This window comes from Anticarsia gemmatalis, chromosome 13 (assembly GCF_050436995.1).
Source record: "Anticarsia gemmatalis isolate Benzon Research Colony breed Stoneville strain chromosome 13, ilAntGemm2 primary, whole genome shotgun sequence".
Classification (NCBI taxonomy): domain Eukaryota; kingdom Metazoa; phylum Arthropoda; class Insecta; order Lepidoptera; family Erebidae; genus Anticarsia; species Anticarsia gemmatalis.
Window position 1 is genome coordinate 2,486,341 of NC_134757.1, and position 14,189 is coordinate 2,500,529.

Below are 14,189 nucleotides of genomic sequence, written 5' to 3' on the forward strand. Positions count from 1 at the left end.
AAAAAAAGTGTCACTGAGGGGTATGAAAAATAGATGTTGGCCAATTCTCAGACCTACTCAATATGCTCACAAAATTTCGTGAGAATCGGTCAAGCCGTTTCGGAGGAGTATGGCAACGAAAACGGTGACGCGAGAATTTTATATATTAGATGTATTTAAAATGATTCGGTAGCCAGGTTTCCGATAGTCAGTGGTAAGAAATAGCCCCTCTAATAAACTACCATAAGAAAGCAACATTCAAATATAATAATACATTATAATAAAAAGTAACTGCGTCCTGCTTTTATTCATACACGAACGTCAAGATAAACTTCATTCAGTAATAACAATTGAATTTGAACATAGGATTATCTTTCGTATTCGAGTTATGTGCTGCATTAAGTAAAAGCTTTACGATTTAGATATGAAACAATTACCTTGTAGACAATCAAAAGAGGCTGTATTTGTAGTCTTATGTTTAATGAAAAGACTTATATGGATACTAGAATCCGCCCGCTACTTCGTCTGCGCGGACTTTAGTTTTCTTGTTTTTACAACATTTTCATTGCTGATCTTTCATATATAAAAGTTCGTCCCTTTCCACTCCCTTTGGTCAGTCACTCAGTAACGGAAGATTTAAATATATACAAATAAAACATTCGTTAACCCTTTGACAGCCACAGTCGGCTATACTCGACAAATCAGTAAGTGCTTACGGCGCTTTCGTCGGCAAATTTTGTCAAAAATATAGCGTCGTGAGCACGTTTTTATTTGTCGAGTATAGCCGACCGTGGCGTTCAAAGGGTTAAGGTTACCTACATATTTTTGTAAAGGGCTACACTTGTTCCTGTCTGTTATACTGTTGGCTCATCGGCGAAGATTCTGGTAAAATTAAATCTAAATATTATATTTTATAAGAAAAAGAAATATCTATTTTTCTTATTATTTCAAAAAAATGTAACTCATTACCGTCCTACTGCTGGGCAAGTGTCTTCTACCGGAATGAGGGAGCTGATTAACAAATAGAAATAAAATATCAAATGTTTTAAAAAAAATAGGCCATTACTGTCCCACTGTTGGGCAAGTGTCTTCGCCCAAAATGAGGGAGGGGCGTAAAATAGCGTTACTATTTTAAAAAGTTGTGCTCTATTATTTAAGTTTCAATTTGGTAAGTACTTTCATAAGCGAAGTAAAACAGACAACCATTCGATGTTAATAATGTTTTAATTGTTTTAGGTAGCCTGGAATCGTAGACCTTGTCTTTTAGTACTATTTCAGGGCTGTTAAAAGTCTTATTCGTTTTCTGTTGTTTACGTATTCATTGACTTGAACAACCTCACCTTAACATTATAATGCAAAGGGTCTTTAAAGCGATTTAAAATTAAAAGTTAGGATATCTTATTTGTTTACCGGACGTTTCGACGAAACGTCGAAATCTTATACATATAAATTTGGGTTGAAGCGGTTTAAGCCCCGTTCCCAATGTATTAATGACTCAGCTAAATTCGCAAGTGCGAACTGCATACTTGCCGACTATTTGTTGGTGGAAGCCGGGCTTTAAACCGCAATATTCAACCAGTTATTTTAAAGAATAATATTTGTACAACTATAAACTTATTTGTTTTCTGACCACAACTTTGTAAGTAAGCGGTTTGTTTTGAGTCAAACTTCCTCTGATTTAAATACCATTTCGGTGAAAATACAACCAAATGTCGAAGTTTTGAACTTTCTTTAGAAATAAATATCTTTGTTTTTATAATACTAGGTTACTGTATAACATATTAATCAAAAGTTTGCAACACTTTTTTTAGCTGTTATTCCACTGCTGGGCAAAAACTCTCTCATAGAAATTCAAATGCTCTCGGTGGTTCGTTCATTCTTTCATTCAGGGGGCTATCACGTACCTAATTCAGTTGACAACTATTTGAAAGTCACCATGCTGTAGTTGGTTTTCTCCCTTAAATTATAGTGTTAGTTATTATACACGTTACGTCAAAGCAGCGATGTACTGAATAGTGACTATCAATTTGACGTACACTAGTTATCAACTGAGATACGTAATACGCATGTAGACCATCGTGCTATCCAACTTTTTAATTTTAAACAAATTGTAGATGTCTCTGTCGTTTCATTTTAATTTGCCTCATAATTAGAAAACTTTTTACTTTTCATAGTTTAGTTTATACGTCTTCACAAAACGAAAAATAATGAGCAAAACAAATTAACAAAACTTTTTCAGTCCGTGGTTTCTGTATTAGTAAAAAATATGTTGTTTTGGAGTTTGTCCCCACGACACAAGAGCTATTCTTAGTGCGGGAGTGCTCTATTTAAAAAGAAGAACAAAAAAAAACAATAAAAACGCGTGCTCTGACTAAAACGACTACATTGTCTATTATCAGACATAATCATGTGTCAGAGCAAGGCCACGTCTGGCACATTGACACTGCGAGGTCCCAGGTTCGAGTTACAGGAAGGACAAAGATTAATTGGGAGATGTGTCACTTGACTGTTAAAATGAATAAATATTAGATGTATTTTTATGTTTCACTTATATAAAAAGATACACAAACACATCGTTACTAAGTTACAGCAGCTGCGTTTAGCGACTCTTGCCGAAGTTGCTCTATGGATAGGTGACAATTTTATACATAACGAGTACCTCCGTGTTACGGAAGACACGTTTATTTGTGGGTCCTGGATGTTATTTTCAACGATCTTTGACAGTCGTTAACAGTAGTCAGTAGCTTGAAAGTCTGACAACCAGTCTTACCGAAGGATATCGCGTCATAACCAAGGTCCGATAGACAGTCGCCCCTTGTAAAATACTAGCATTCAGCTGCATCCGGTGAGACTGGACAAAGGATATCACTCTAATTCTCGTATAAACATGCAACATAAAAGTTAAAAAGTTATGATATAAATGCAAAAAAGACACGTAATACGCACGATATTGCAAAAGTACTTAGTGTGAATCGATCCACTTGTATTACGACACATCCTCATAGGACGGAAATATGTGCTTATGTATATAAATATCCGATTTCCTTATGAATTCATAAGAAACATGTAAAAATAACATGTAAATAATACGAATAAATCATCAAGTCAGTAATTGTTAGCTAGAATTGCAACTGTATTACGAATGCAATGGATATGCCATGACGTAAACTTAGGATCAGCGCAGACCAAGAGGAGCGCAGCGGAGAGGATTTTTTTAACGCACTTGAAAATCAACTTTAAATTAATTAAAATAAAGTGCATAATTGCTTGAACCTGACAAAAAATGCTCGCGCGTCCTCGAGGATGCGCGGGTATCCCCGCGCATACTCGAGGACGCGCGAGCATCGTACGAAAAATTTCAATGTTGTTACTGAGTTTAAAGAGAGAGAACGTCATTTTTATTCTTCTTCAGTCAAAAGAGCAATTATAATCATGGCCCAGTCTACCATCGTCGACGAATTTTCACGAAAACTGGCCTGTTTAATGAAGAATGGTAACCTAGAAAGTTTTCCTCGCGCAGGCTCGAGCAGTCGCGAGCATGCTCGAGCATCCGCGAGCCGTAAAGAAAATGCTCGAGACCGCGCGAGGATTATTCCGGTCTGTCTGCGCTGGGCCTTAATCCTAATAATGACGTCTCGTCTATTCCAATTATGTTGCTAGAAATTGACATAATATAAATTCGGAGAAAAATTAACTACTATTATTCTAATTGACTGCCTCCGTGGCGCAATAGTTAAGGTCGCCACGCTGCTACCATTGCGTCGAGAGGTCGTGGGTTCGATTCTCATGCGGAATAATAATTATTTGTGCGATCCACAAATAATTGTTTCGGGTGTGGTTGTACTTTGTGTCCGTTGTTTGTATGCTTGTAAAAGTCCCCGCGACACATGAGCAATTCTAAAAGCAGGAGTTGTCTCTTAAAAAAATCGTAAAATTTTTACTACGGCGGGATATACCATTGGTCTTTTTCTAATTTATATTTGACTAGCTGTTGCCCGCGTATTTTGTGATTTAGGTCAGAATTTTCATACAAACTTTCATCCCCTATTTTATCCCCAGGTGCCTACGTCAAAACATCTACTGGCGTGCCCAATTTCAGATTTAAAAATCAGACTTATACTCTTTACACTAGAGACATTAATTATTCATTCATTTAATATAATATTATGTATATCGTACTAATATTACGTCGCTAACGTGAGGAAGCAGCCGATTAGGTCATGGCAGACACAATGGCATCAGTTTTAGTTGAATTCTATAATTAACTAGTCTGAATACGTCATGTAAAATATAGGAAACTGAAACAGATAGATTACTTAGAAGTGACGTAGACTCCACACCGCAGCCGATGGTGGCCTACTTCCGACAGAATTCGATATCGAATGCCATCGATTAAGGTTCGAGCGAATGTCAAATCTTACTCTTTATACACAAAATAGTGCATAATTTATCGCTGAATACAGGTAGAACCAATTAATTAGTTTCATTATTTTTAAAGACAACTTCCGCTCAAAGATATGCTCTTGTGTCGCCTAGACTTTAACAAACATACAAACAATGAACACAAAGCACAACCAGACCCGAGACAATTATTTGTGGATCATACAAATAAATTGCTCCTTGCGGGAACCACGACCTCCCGACGCAATGGTATTGGCGTGGTGACCTAAACCACTGCGCCATGGAGACAGTCAATCACTGTCCCATTTCACTGTAATCAGCACTCGAGTATGCGCTAGTTTGTAATTTGACGGTACAATTTGACATATGCCCTAATTTAACTCGATTAAAATTAAGTAAATTTGATCCTGTTGGGAGTAAGCCTGGTTGTACTCTGTGCCCGTGGTCTATACGTATGTATATTCCACGCGGCCCATGACTCGTTCATGAGTTGTTTTATTTTAGCAAGAAAGTGACGCATAGATTCATTTAAATGCGTAACGCATTGTGTTATGCATTCAGCGTAGTCTTATAGGATGCTTTCAATAATGAGGGTAAATTACTTGTATTAAACGAGTTTACAACTAACCACAAAGTTCCGGTTTTAGAGCTTAGGCAAATAAGATTCCCTGTCCGTCTAGGTATATTCGACCTATGATTATTCTTAGATGTTATAGATAATTAACTAGAACTAAACATTAAATTAATACATTAAATCATAATTTTATATGTACAAACGAAAAAAAAAATAATAATAATAAAGGAACTAAACATAAACAAAATTAAAATTAAAATAAGGCATCATAAAATATCTCCGCATCGCCGTCCCCGGGTAACGTGCCCAGAAGGCTGGCAGCATTGCCACGTTGAATGGCAATGCTTATTTTTTGCCCTAAGTAAAGGCCAGCCCTCTGGTCACGTGTCGTGCTGATTATTCGGCGAGAGATATCAAAGAAATTTTTTTTTGCACTCGGACCCCACGACCCCATCGTCTCAACTCCGAACGGCTCAAATATGCAATCACCAATAAGATTTGCATATTTGCGCCGTTTGAGGGACTCTGCAGCTGCAGCAGCAGCGCCGGAGCAAATCGACGTGCTAGGAAGATGTGATGGCGCAAGGGTATCGACGCAAGTTGCGTCCCATACCAAAGGCCTACCCATCTTCCAAGGTAGCAACGACATACCATCAGGTCTCTTGCCATCGTCACGTGCCAGCCCATTAGGTTCAAGAACAGCTGGCACGCCGGCGGTGACAAGAGCACGACGAATTATGTCATTTAAGCTGCAATGACGTGAAATGCGGCCGGCGCTCCTACTACAGGAGAGGCCGTGATGTCCGAGGTTGTCGACTAGTACACCGCAATGACAGCGGTGCGGAGATACACAAGGTGCCCCTACACGGAGGCAGGCAGCAAGTCGGAAGGTGGCGTCGTCCAACATAGTCCCTACATTGGACGACGGGAGAGCCTGCAGCCATAAACCCGATTCCCACTCACCCACAGCCAGAAGGCGCGCGCGCTCTGCGGCAGTGGAAGTGCTGTCCAGAAGGGACTGCCTTACCTTGGCGCAGAGCGGCACGTCCCACTGTCTTTGGCAGGAAGGGTTAGTGGGAGCATCTACATTTGGACAAGCCATTTTCCAGGCATTTAAGGCGTCAGTCTTACAAAGCACCTCGGAATTAACCAGTTTTAAGGGTTCTAGAATCTTCCTGGTTAAAACTTCAGTGCTGTGGACTGAGGCCAAAAAAGCTGGTAAACTCACATCAGTAATTTTGCGAACGCCGAGGCCGCCCAGGTGAACGGGTAAGCTCACCTGAAGCCACACTCGGTCGTTCATGGCTAAATTTAAAATTTTGCTGACTGTATTTTCAATAATTTTGTCTATTTTTCCTAAAAGTGTTAAATGTTTCCAAAAATGTGTAGATCTAATTACGTGGGTAAATTTAGGGACAAAAAGACAGTACCGGATAATTGTAAAGGCCGAATGAATGTTAATTTTTTCCAGGCGGTCCGAAACTTTACAAAAATTTTGCATTTTTTCGTCTATGAAAAAATTTAAAGCATCGTCAAAGATGGGAGACCCAAGGAGGCGAAGAGAATCCTTTTTAACAATTTTGATATTAGGAGCAAATTGTGTTCACTGTTGAGTATAGTAGGGACTATAACCTTTTACTTTATACCACACAGACTTGTTGCTATAGATATTTATGGACATTTTTTTTAAATACAATCATACATATGTAGCTACATATAATCACTCCCCATAGGAGTATAAAGAGACCAGAGAATTTTGTATTTTTTATTTTTATGGAAGATATTTATAATTGTTAAAGAAAAATATTTTAACAACCCTTAACTATACAATTATGCACAAAACATAAATCATAAAAAATGGATATCAGCGATGTCTTACAAGAAGGTCGAGTGCGTAGTACTCGTAACCGGCGGTCCTGTATCTCAAGATGTATGGATGTGAATGAGGCAAGGGAAGTTTGTAAGGATCGTACCTAGTCGCGTTCTCTGCTCTACCCCTATGGGAAAAAGACGTGATTTCATGACAATGTATGTATCTGATTACCACAGCGGAAGCTTCGTTGTCTGAAATTAAAGGACCGTATATGAGTTGCCGGAATATTGATATAAATGAGCCGCTTTTAATAATCTTTTTTTCTTCCAGCGTCCCCAAACGTGAAAGTGGAAGAGAAGCCAAGCTGTGCGCCGAAGATCCGCCGCTGGTGCAAGAGCCGCCGGTGTCAGCTGTGGCGGCTGCTGCTGCTGCCGTTCATCCCGATCCTGGCCCTCATCGTGCAGACCACGCTCTCCCTCAAGAGCTCCATCACTAATGGCAGGGATGTTGCTGATGTTGAAGAACAGGTGAGCTTCAGTTCATTTCTGAAACACAGTTTTTGGATCTGGTAACTAAATGGTATATTTTTTTTAGTTAAATTGTCAATATTTTATATTATTTTAAAGGTATGGATTTGCACAAACACATTTTTGAAGTGGGGCAAGTAAGACCGATTAATAGCTTCGTGTGACAGCTCAAATTGACACAGGATTATCAGATTTTACCAGTTTAGCATGTCCAGTAAGGACGAGCGCATTCCTTGATATTCTTCAATAATCATCAATTTAACAGTCCACAGAAAAGGAAAATTTATATTCAGTAAACCAAATAAAAATATATATTCTGAGAAGCAGTAAACAAACAAACGATTATATTCATATAGTAGGTAAAGAGTTGTTAGTGTATGAGAGTGGCTCATACATTTTCATGAGCTAACGACGATGGCCGTCACCGAGACTGTATTTATCAGATGTGACGGTAAATAAATTACATTTTTTAAATTCCACGCAAAGAAAAATATTTGTTCATAGCTTCATTGGAAAGTTTTGCGTGTTTTCACGATTTATGCAAAATTGCTTTATCGATTGGCGTGCTGTTGATGTGTTTTGATAGGATTTGAAAGAGTTTGTCTTTTATCTTTGTTATTTTCATAACTCGCACGTGGCGTCGTATTAGTCTGAATGAGTAGATATTTATTTATTTTGGAATGTCGAAATGTACAGACGAATAAAACAACTTGTGCTTTGGGTGTTCATCTGAATTTCAAAGAGACGGTCCGTTTACTTGAATAAGTAATTAATAATTCACACACAATTATTAATATTCACAGAACGAATGCCTTTTCAAAAATATATTGAGTATGTAATATTCTTGCGGTAATATTTTTCTGACAACTAAAGACAAGTGTTTTCAACGTCAACGTCATTACTCATTTTCATCTGTAACGATTCTGTACAGTCGGTACTTTTGAGTATCGAGAGTTTGACATTTATAACGTACTGCAAAAATAGATTCTACGACGCCCGCTAGAGGCGCTGAACCGTCATTCAAATTTTCTCGATAGCTAGCTGGTTGTCGATAGTGGTAGAGAATCGCGGTACAGCATTATTTTTCTTTTGTTTTAAGCATTTATTAATGGAAAATTAGTCCGTAACTAATATTGTTTTTCTGTATAGGTCAGCAGGGCTACAGAGCTTGGTAAACTGGTGACCAGGCTGCAGCAAGAAAGGTCCGAAGTGGCCTTCTTCATCTTTACTAATGGAAGCACGTTGAGGTAAGCAAACATCAATCAATACAAGAACCTTTTTTTTTTTATTTGGACTTCTATTCAAAACCTGTGTTGTTGTTTTTTCAAGTTATATTTACATACAAACTTTTTGTTGTTCAAAAGTTATCATCATTACATTTCGGTGATTTATTTTTATTTATGTAGGTAAATATCTTTTCAAAATTGAAAGATTTACATACCCGAGAGATTTTAAAACTAGGGGTACTATCATGAAAGGCATCCCTTGATCAAATTGTATGTTTCCAACTTCTATGGTTTGGGCTGTGCGTTGATTATCAGTCAGTCAATCAGTCAGTCAGGACAAGTCATTTTATATGGATTGATTTAATACCACATTTTAGTGTAGAGAGGACAAACCAATTAATTGAATATAATTTTCCAGATACTTCTCTCCCAAAATTAAGGTCAACGACCTACGAAGGACGAAAGTACGTATTCGTTATATCAATACGTACAATAAAGTGAACACATAAAAGCTATTGTCGTAAAGGTTTATGAGAACATTTCGCTAATAATAGCACACTTTTATTTTCCTTTGAGTAAAAATCTGAACGAAATATCTATGCGTATGTTAAGGACTGAAGGGCGTGGCTCTGTTTGCATGGATTTTAAACAATGGTTCCCAACCAGTGGTCCGCGGAAGTCAAAATATGGTCCGCGAATGATTTAAAAATGTTAAATTTTCAGGACGAATACTACATTTTATTTTTAAAATAGTTACATAGTGATCCCTGCTAACAAGAATAATATAAAAGTGGTCCCTGACTAAGAAAAGGTTGGGAACCCTTGGTGAATGGTCTCCTGGTCGCAATAACCGTAGCGCCGCGTGTGGTGAGTTCGAATCCCACCCGAGACAAATATTTGTGTGAAAAACACGAGTGCCTGTTCTGGCCCTGGTTGTTAATATGGTTTAGGTCGCCACGCCGCTGCCATTGCATCGAGGTTTCATTGAGAAGTCATGGGCTCGATTCCCACATAGAACAATTATATGTGCGATCCACTGTGCGGTTTGGTTGTACTTTGTGTCCGTTGTTTGTACGTTTGTAGTCCCCGCGACACAAGCGCAATTCTTAGTGCGAGAGTTGTCTTTTTTGTATTCTTCTTAGTCTTCTTAGTCGTACACTCTTGACAGAGTGGTCGTGGTTGTGGTTGATGTCAGGGCCATGGAGTGTGGGTTGTCGGTCTTGGTTCGCACCGCCTCTTTTGCGATCTTTCTCCACTTAGATCGGTGAGCAGCATTACGCGAGCATGCGACCAAAGAAGTTTGGGTCTCTGATTTAATGAGATCCGTCCATCGGGTAGGTGATCTTCCTCTGGATCTCTTCCCCTCCACTTGGCCTTGCACTACTAGCTGTTCGATAGAGCCTTCGTTGCGAGATATGTGGCCAAAGAACTTTTGTATTATTGTATTGTAATTAACACATAAATCCCCGTGGTATTCGTAGATATCGGTTGTAATTGCTAACATAAAAGACGGATATCATTTAAATCTATGTTAAATTACTGTATGAGTGAAAACAGTCAGCCATTTAGATATAACTCTCTTTGATCCTGATATATTTCGATGATTAAAGTCCCCGCTACATTTGTTTATTCCCAATAGCTTTGAGGCTTATGACTGATAAATAGACTCGGTATTTAAACGAAAATATGCTTTTTGTGTAAAATACTTGAACATCACGCTTGTAATACCTTAAGATGTGGGCAGATATGTATAATATGCACATACGTTTCGCATATTTTTTTAGAGGACTATTCAAATACTTTGGACGCCAAGTGCGTGTAAGCAAGTATATTTTTATGGCAATTGAAATACACTTTGCCCGACACGAGAATTGAACATACACCACTGCGTAGTCCACAGAGGCAGAGCATTGTTATTTAATTCGTGTCACCGGATCACTGTGTTAGTATTCTTAGAATTATAATGTATTCATCTATTAGTAAAGGTGTGTGGGTAGTTTAGACATAATAGCCACCTTTATATTCACTCTATCGCACATGAAACAACAATCGGGCGAGAAAGAGCATTCGAAAAACTGCCTCCGTGGCGCAGTGGTTTAAGTCGCCACGCCGGTAGCACTGCGTCGGGACGGTGTCGGTCGCGGGTTCGATTCCCACACGGAACATTTTATTTGTGTGATCCACAAATTATTTTTTCGGGTCTGGTTGTACTTTGTGTCCGTTGTTTGTTTAAAAGTCCCCGCGACACAAGAACATTTTTTGCGCGGGTGTTGCATTACGAGTAGGTATAAGATTTGTCAACATCTGGCTTTCTATAAACAATAGTAGTAGGAAAGTACTGACTAGAGACTATAGTTGCTCTGACATTGTCAATAATAAACTACATTATAGAGCCGATTTGTCACCAACATGTAAACACATGACGTTATAACAGATGAAATTGATGACAAATATAGAAATTACATCACAATTTCACAATAAAACAGAACACACGAAGGATAAATACCGCCGCAATGAATAATTTGCGATCCTTTATTACTTACTAGCGGACGCCAGCAACTTCGTAAGCGTGATAGACTTCCCGTTTTTAGGGAACCGTAAACGGGACCCTATTACTAAGCCTCCGCTGTCTGTCAATCTATCTCCAGGCTATCTATAAACCGTGATAGCTAGAAAACTGACATTTTCACAAATGATGTATTTCCGTTGCCGCTGTAACAACAAATATTTAAAATTTAAAAAAATATAATATGTCAATGGGACCCTGAAAAAAACGTGTTTTTTCGCATTTTTTGGTACGAAATCCTTTGCGCGCGAGTCCGACTTGGCCGGTTGTTTTCAAATTAAATTGTAGCTTTGCAACGAATAAAAAGTTTCATTAAAATCCGTTCAGTAGTCCCGGAGATAAACGCGAACAAACAGACATTTTATTTGTTGATTTGTGTTCTTTTACTATTTCTAAGCCCACTCATTGATTATTATTTTGTAAATATACTAAATGTACAAAAACGCCACTATTACTGTTTTATTATAGGTTTAAATTACTTGTAAACATGTATTACTCAGCCCTTATACCTTCTCCACGGAAAAACAATACTGTATTTGGAAGTAAAGCACATTATCCCTATTTTAGTATACTAAATTCAGAAACAAAAGGTCGATGCTCCGTGACTCTTGATAAATAATAACTTATTATTGGAATTATAATTTATATCTATGAATTTTCAACGAAATCCGTCCATTTCTTACAACGATTCGTGTCATTCGTGTAATATTATAATGCAACAACAGGTAAATAAATAAGGTATAAAATTGTATAATGTGATCAAAGACTGAATGCAGTTACGTTTCTTTTCATCTATCCTGTATAGTCCAAAAACTTAGTAAAGAGCTTATGAAAGGTCCTCGAACGATGAAGAGTTTAAGGATCAAGCCAAAGCACATTTTAAGCTTCCAACTTTCGACTTTCTTTCTATCGTATGGTTATTGATCAACCTAGTGTCAAAGTCGTTCAAGCCGCCCGAAGGCCTTTGATGTGGGTTAACGACTGTTATCTTAGTAGGAACCGCCAGGACCGACTTACGTGCCTTCTGAAGCACGGAGACGCAGCTCAAAAACACTCATCCTACCACCCTATGGAATGACCCCGCCAAAAGTTGCTTAACCCACAGATCGTGTACCGACTGATCGATCGTTTATGTTTGTACCAGGGGCCGCCCGCGACTTTGTCCGCGTGGAAGCCCTTCCCATGCAAATCCCGATCCCTCGGGAACTCTGGGATATAACGTAGCCCATTTGTTATTCGGAGTCTTCAGCTACCTATATACCAAATTTCATCGTAATCGGTTCAGTAGTATTTGCGTGAAAGATTGGCAAACATACATACATAAATTACATACATTCTCACAAACTTTCGCATTTATAATGTTAGTTGGAAGTAGGATAGCTATATATACATGGTATAAGAGCCGGCTACTATCTTGGACCTATTGAGAGGTTTCAGACAAAGGTAGCGTTGCGTCGAACGACCATTGTTTCACTTCCGACCTAATGTTGTGTAGTCGAGATAGGGAGCCTTGGTTTGTCTCTATATTTATGAAGAGACGTGGAAATGCTGAGTTCAAACACGTGTAAAATGTTCGTGTTTAGCTTGTACTGTGATATAGTTTTATTTATTTATTCACACTTTTTTTAACGTGGGGATTTTTTTATGCATACAACTTACTACGTCCTGGGTGGTCTGCCGGGTTATGTAGCTAGGACTCTCCCGCCGTAACGGCGACCATTACCCACTAAACCACCACGTGTGCCCTCACTTCCGCTTGGCGACGTGCAGAGGGACAATTTTTACAGGATTTTCGTAATATAATTGTGGAGTAACATTATTATTAACTTACTAGTTGATCCGTGCGGCTTCGCTAGCCTGATGTCGTCCTGTTGTATAATTTGATGCTCTCATAATAATATGTCTACATGAAATAACATGAATTATGCAAGAAATATAAATATAGTTGAAAATGAATTTCCAAATTCAAAAAAGTAGTAGCTTTCGTTCTTTCTCAAGGTTAGCTCTATCAAATTTTAAATCGGTTCAGTATTTTAAACGTGAACGCGTAGCAGGCAAACAGACAGATAGATAGACAGAGTTACATTCGTATATTAAGATTAATATAAATATATACTATTATGACTGCCTCCGTGGTGCAGTGGTTTAGGTTGCCATGCCGCTACATGCACGCTGCATGTAGTGGGATCGATTCCCACACGGGACAATCATAAAATTTTGTGCTATCAGCAAATAATTATTTCGGGTCTGGTTGTATTTTTTGCCTGTTATTTGTATATTTTTAAAAGTCCTCGCGTCACATGTGCAATTCTTAACACGGGAGTTGTCCTTTAAATAATATCAAAACAATCAAATCAATGTTAGTGAAATTAAGCTTTTGTTGTCCAGGTCAAATTTATCGCAGCGTTTCGCGGGCACCAACAGAGCTATCGATCAGATGGGCTCACTGCCGCTATTGGTGTTCAAGAACAAAACGAAACCAGTCGATGAAGAGGCTTTTAAATCTGAACTTGAAGAACTAAGGTAAGGAAACCTTAATGTATTAAAATCTGTGTTAGTTAGTTGTAGTAAAAAATGGACCAATTTTAAATTTCTATAAACTACATACCTAAAATCTATATACAAATACGTGAAGCAAAAACTAGGAACCCTGTTTACAATAAACGTGGGGACGCAGAAGTATGAAATTTAGCACATTTACGGTTTATGTGTAGGAGGAGTGGAGAACGCTATGTTTATCTTAAATGCAGCTAAATAGCTGTTAAATAAAACTTATCTGTACCATTTGCCACGAGTTGAAGCTCTATTCAGTTCATTAAACACTAATAAAATTAAAAGTGAACTATTAATCTTTGTTACTTCGTATCGGAAAGTAATAGAAATCGTTTAGTTTCACCTGCAGTGAGTCGATTTATTGTTACAATAGTGGGACCGAGAGTCTCTTTATTACTAATAAATTTTGTTAGAATGTTCAGCCAATGAGTTTGATTCTAATCCATTGTGGCACAAGTTCGTTGAACTCATTATCCTTGTAAAGTATAAGGTTTATGTAAAAAAGAAGCTAAAGGATAAGTTTGGAAAGATTCAAAGTATCTAGTGAAAT

The 14,189-nt window shown here is 38.1% G+C and overlaps 1 protein-coding gene across 1 annotated transcript in view; it reads left to right on the top strand.

The window, feature by feature from the left end:
• Nucleotides 1–14,189, top strand: part of LOC142977491 (uncharacterized) — a 77,962-nt gene that overhangs the window by 12,138 nt on the left and 51,635 nt on the right. The window contains exons 2-4 of the mRNA XM_076121392.1: nt 7,098–7,294; nt 8,444–8,541; nt 13,475–13,609. Of these exons, the coding sequence (XP_075977507.1) occupies nt 7,098–7,294; nt 8,444–8,541; nt 13,475–13,609 (430 nt within the window). The remainder of the gene's footprint in view (nt 1–7,097; nt 7,295–8,443; nt 8,542–13,474; nt 13,610–14,189) is intronic.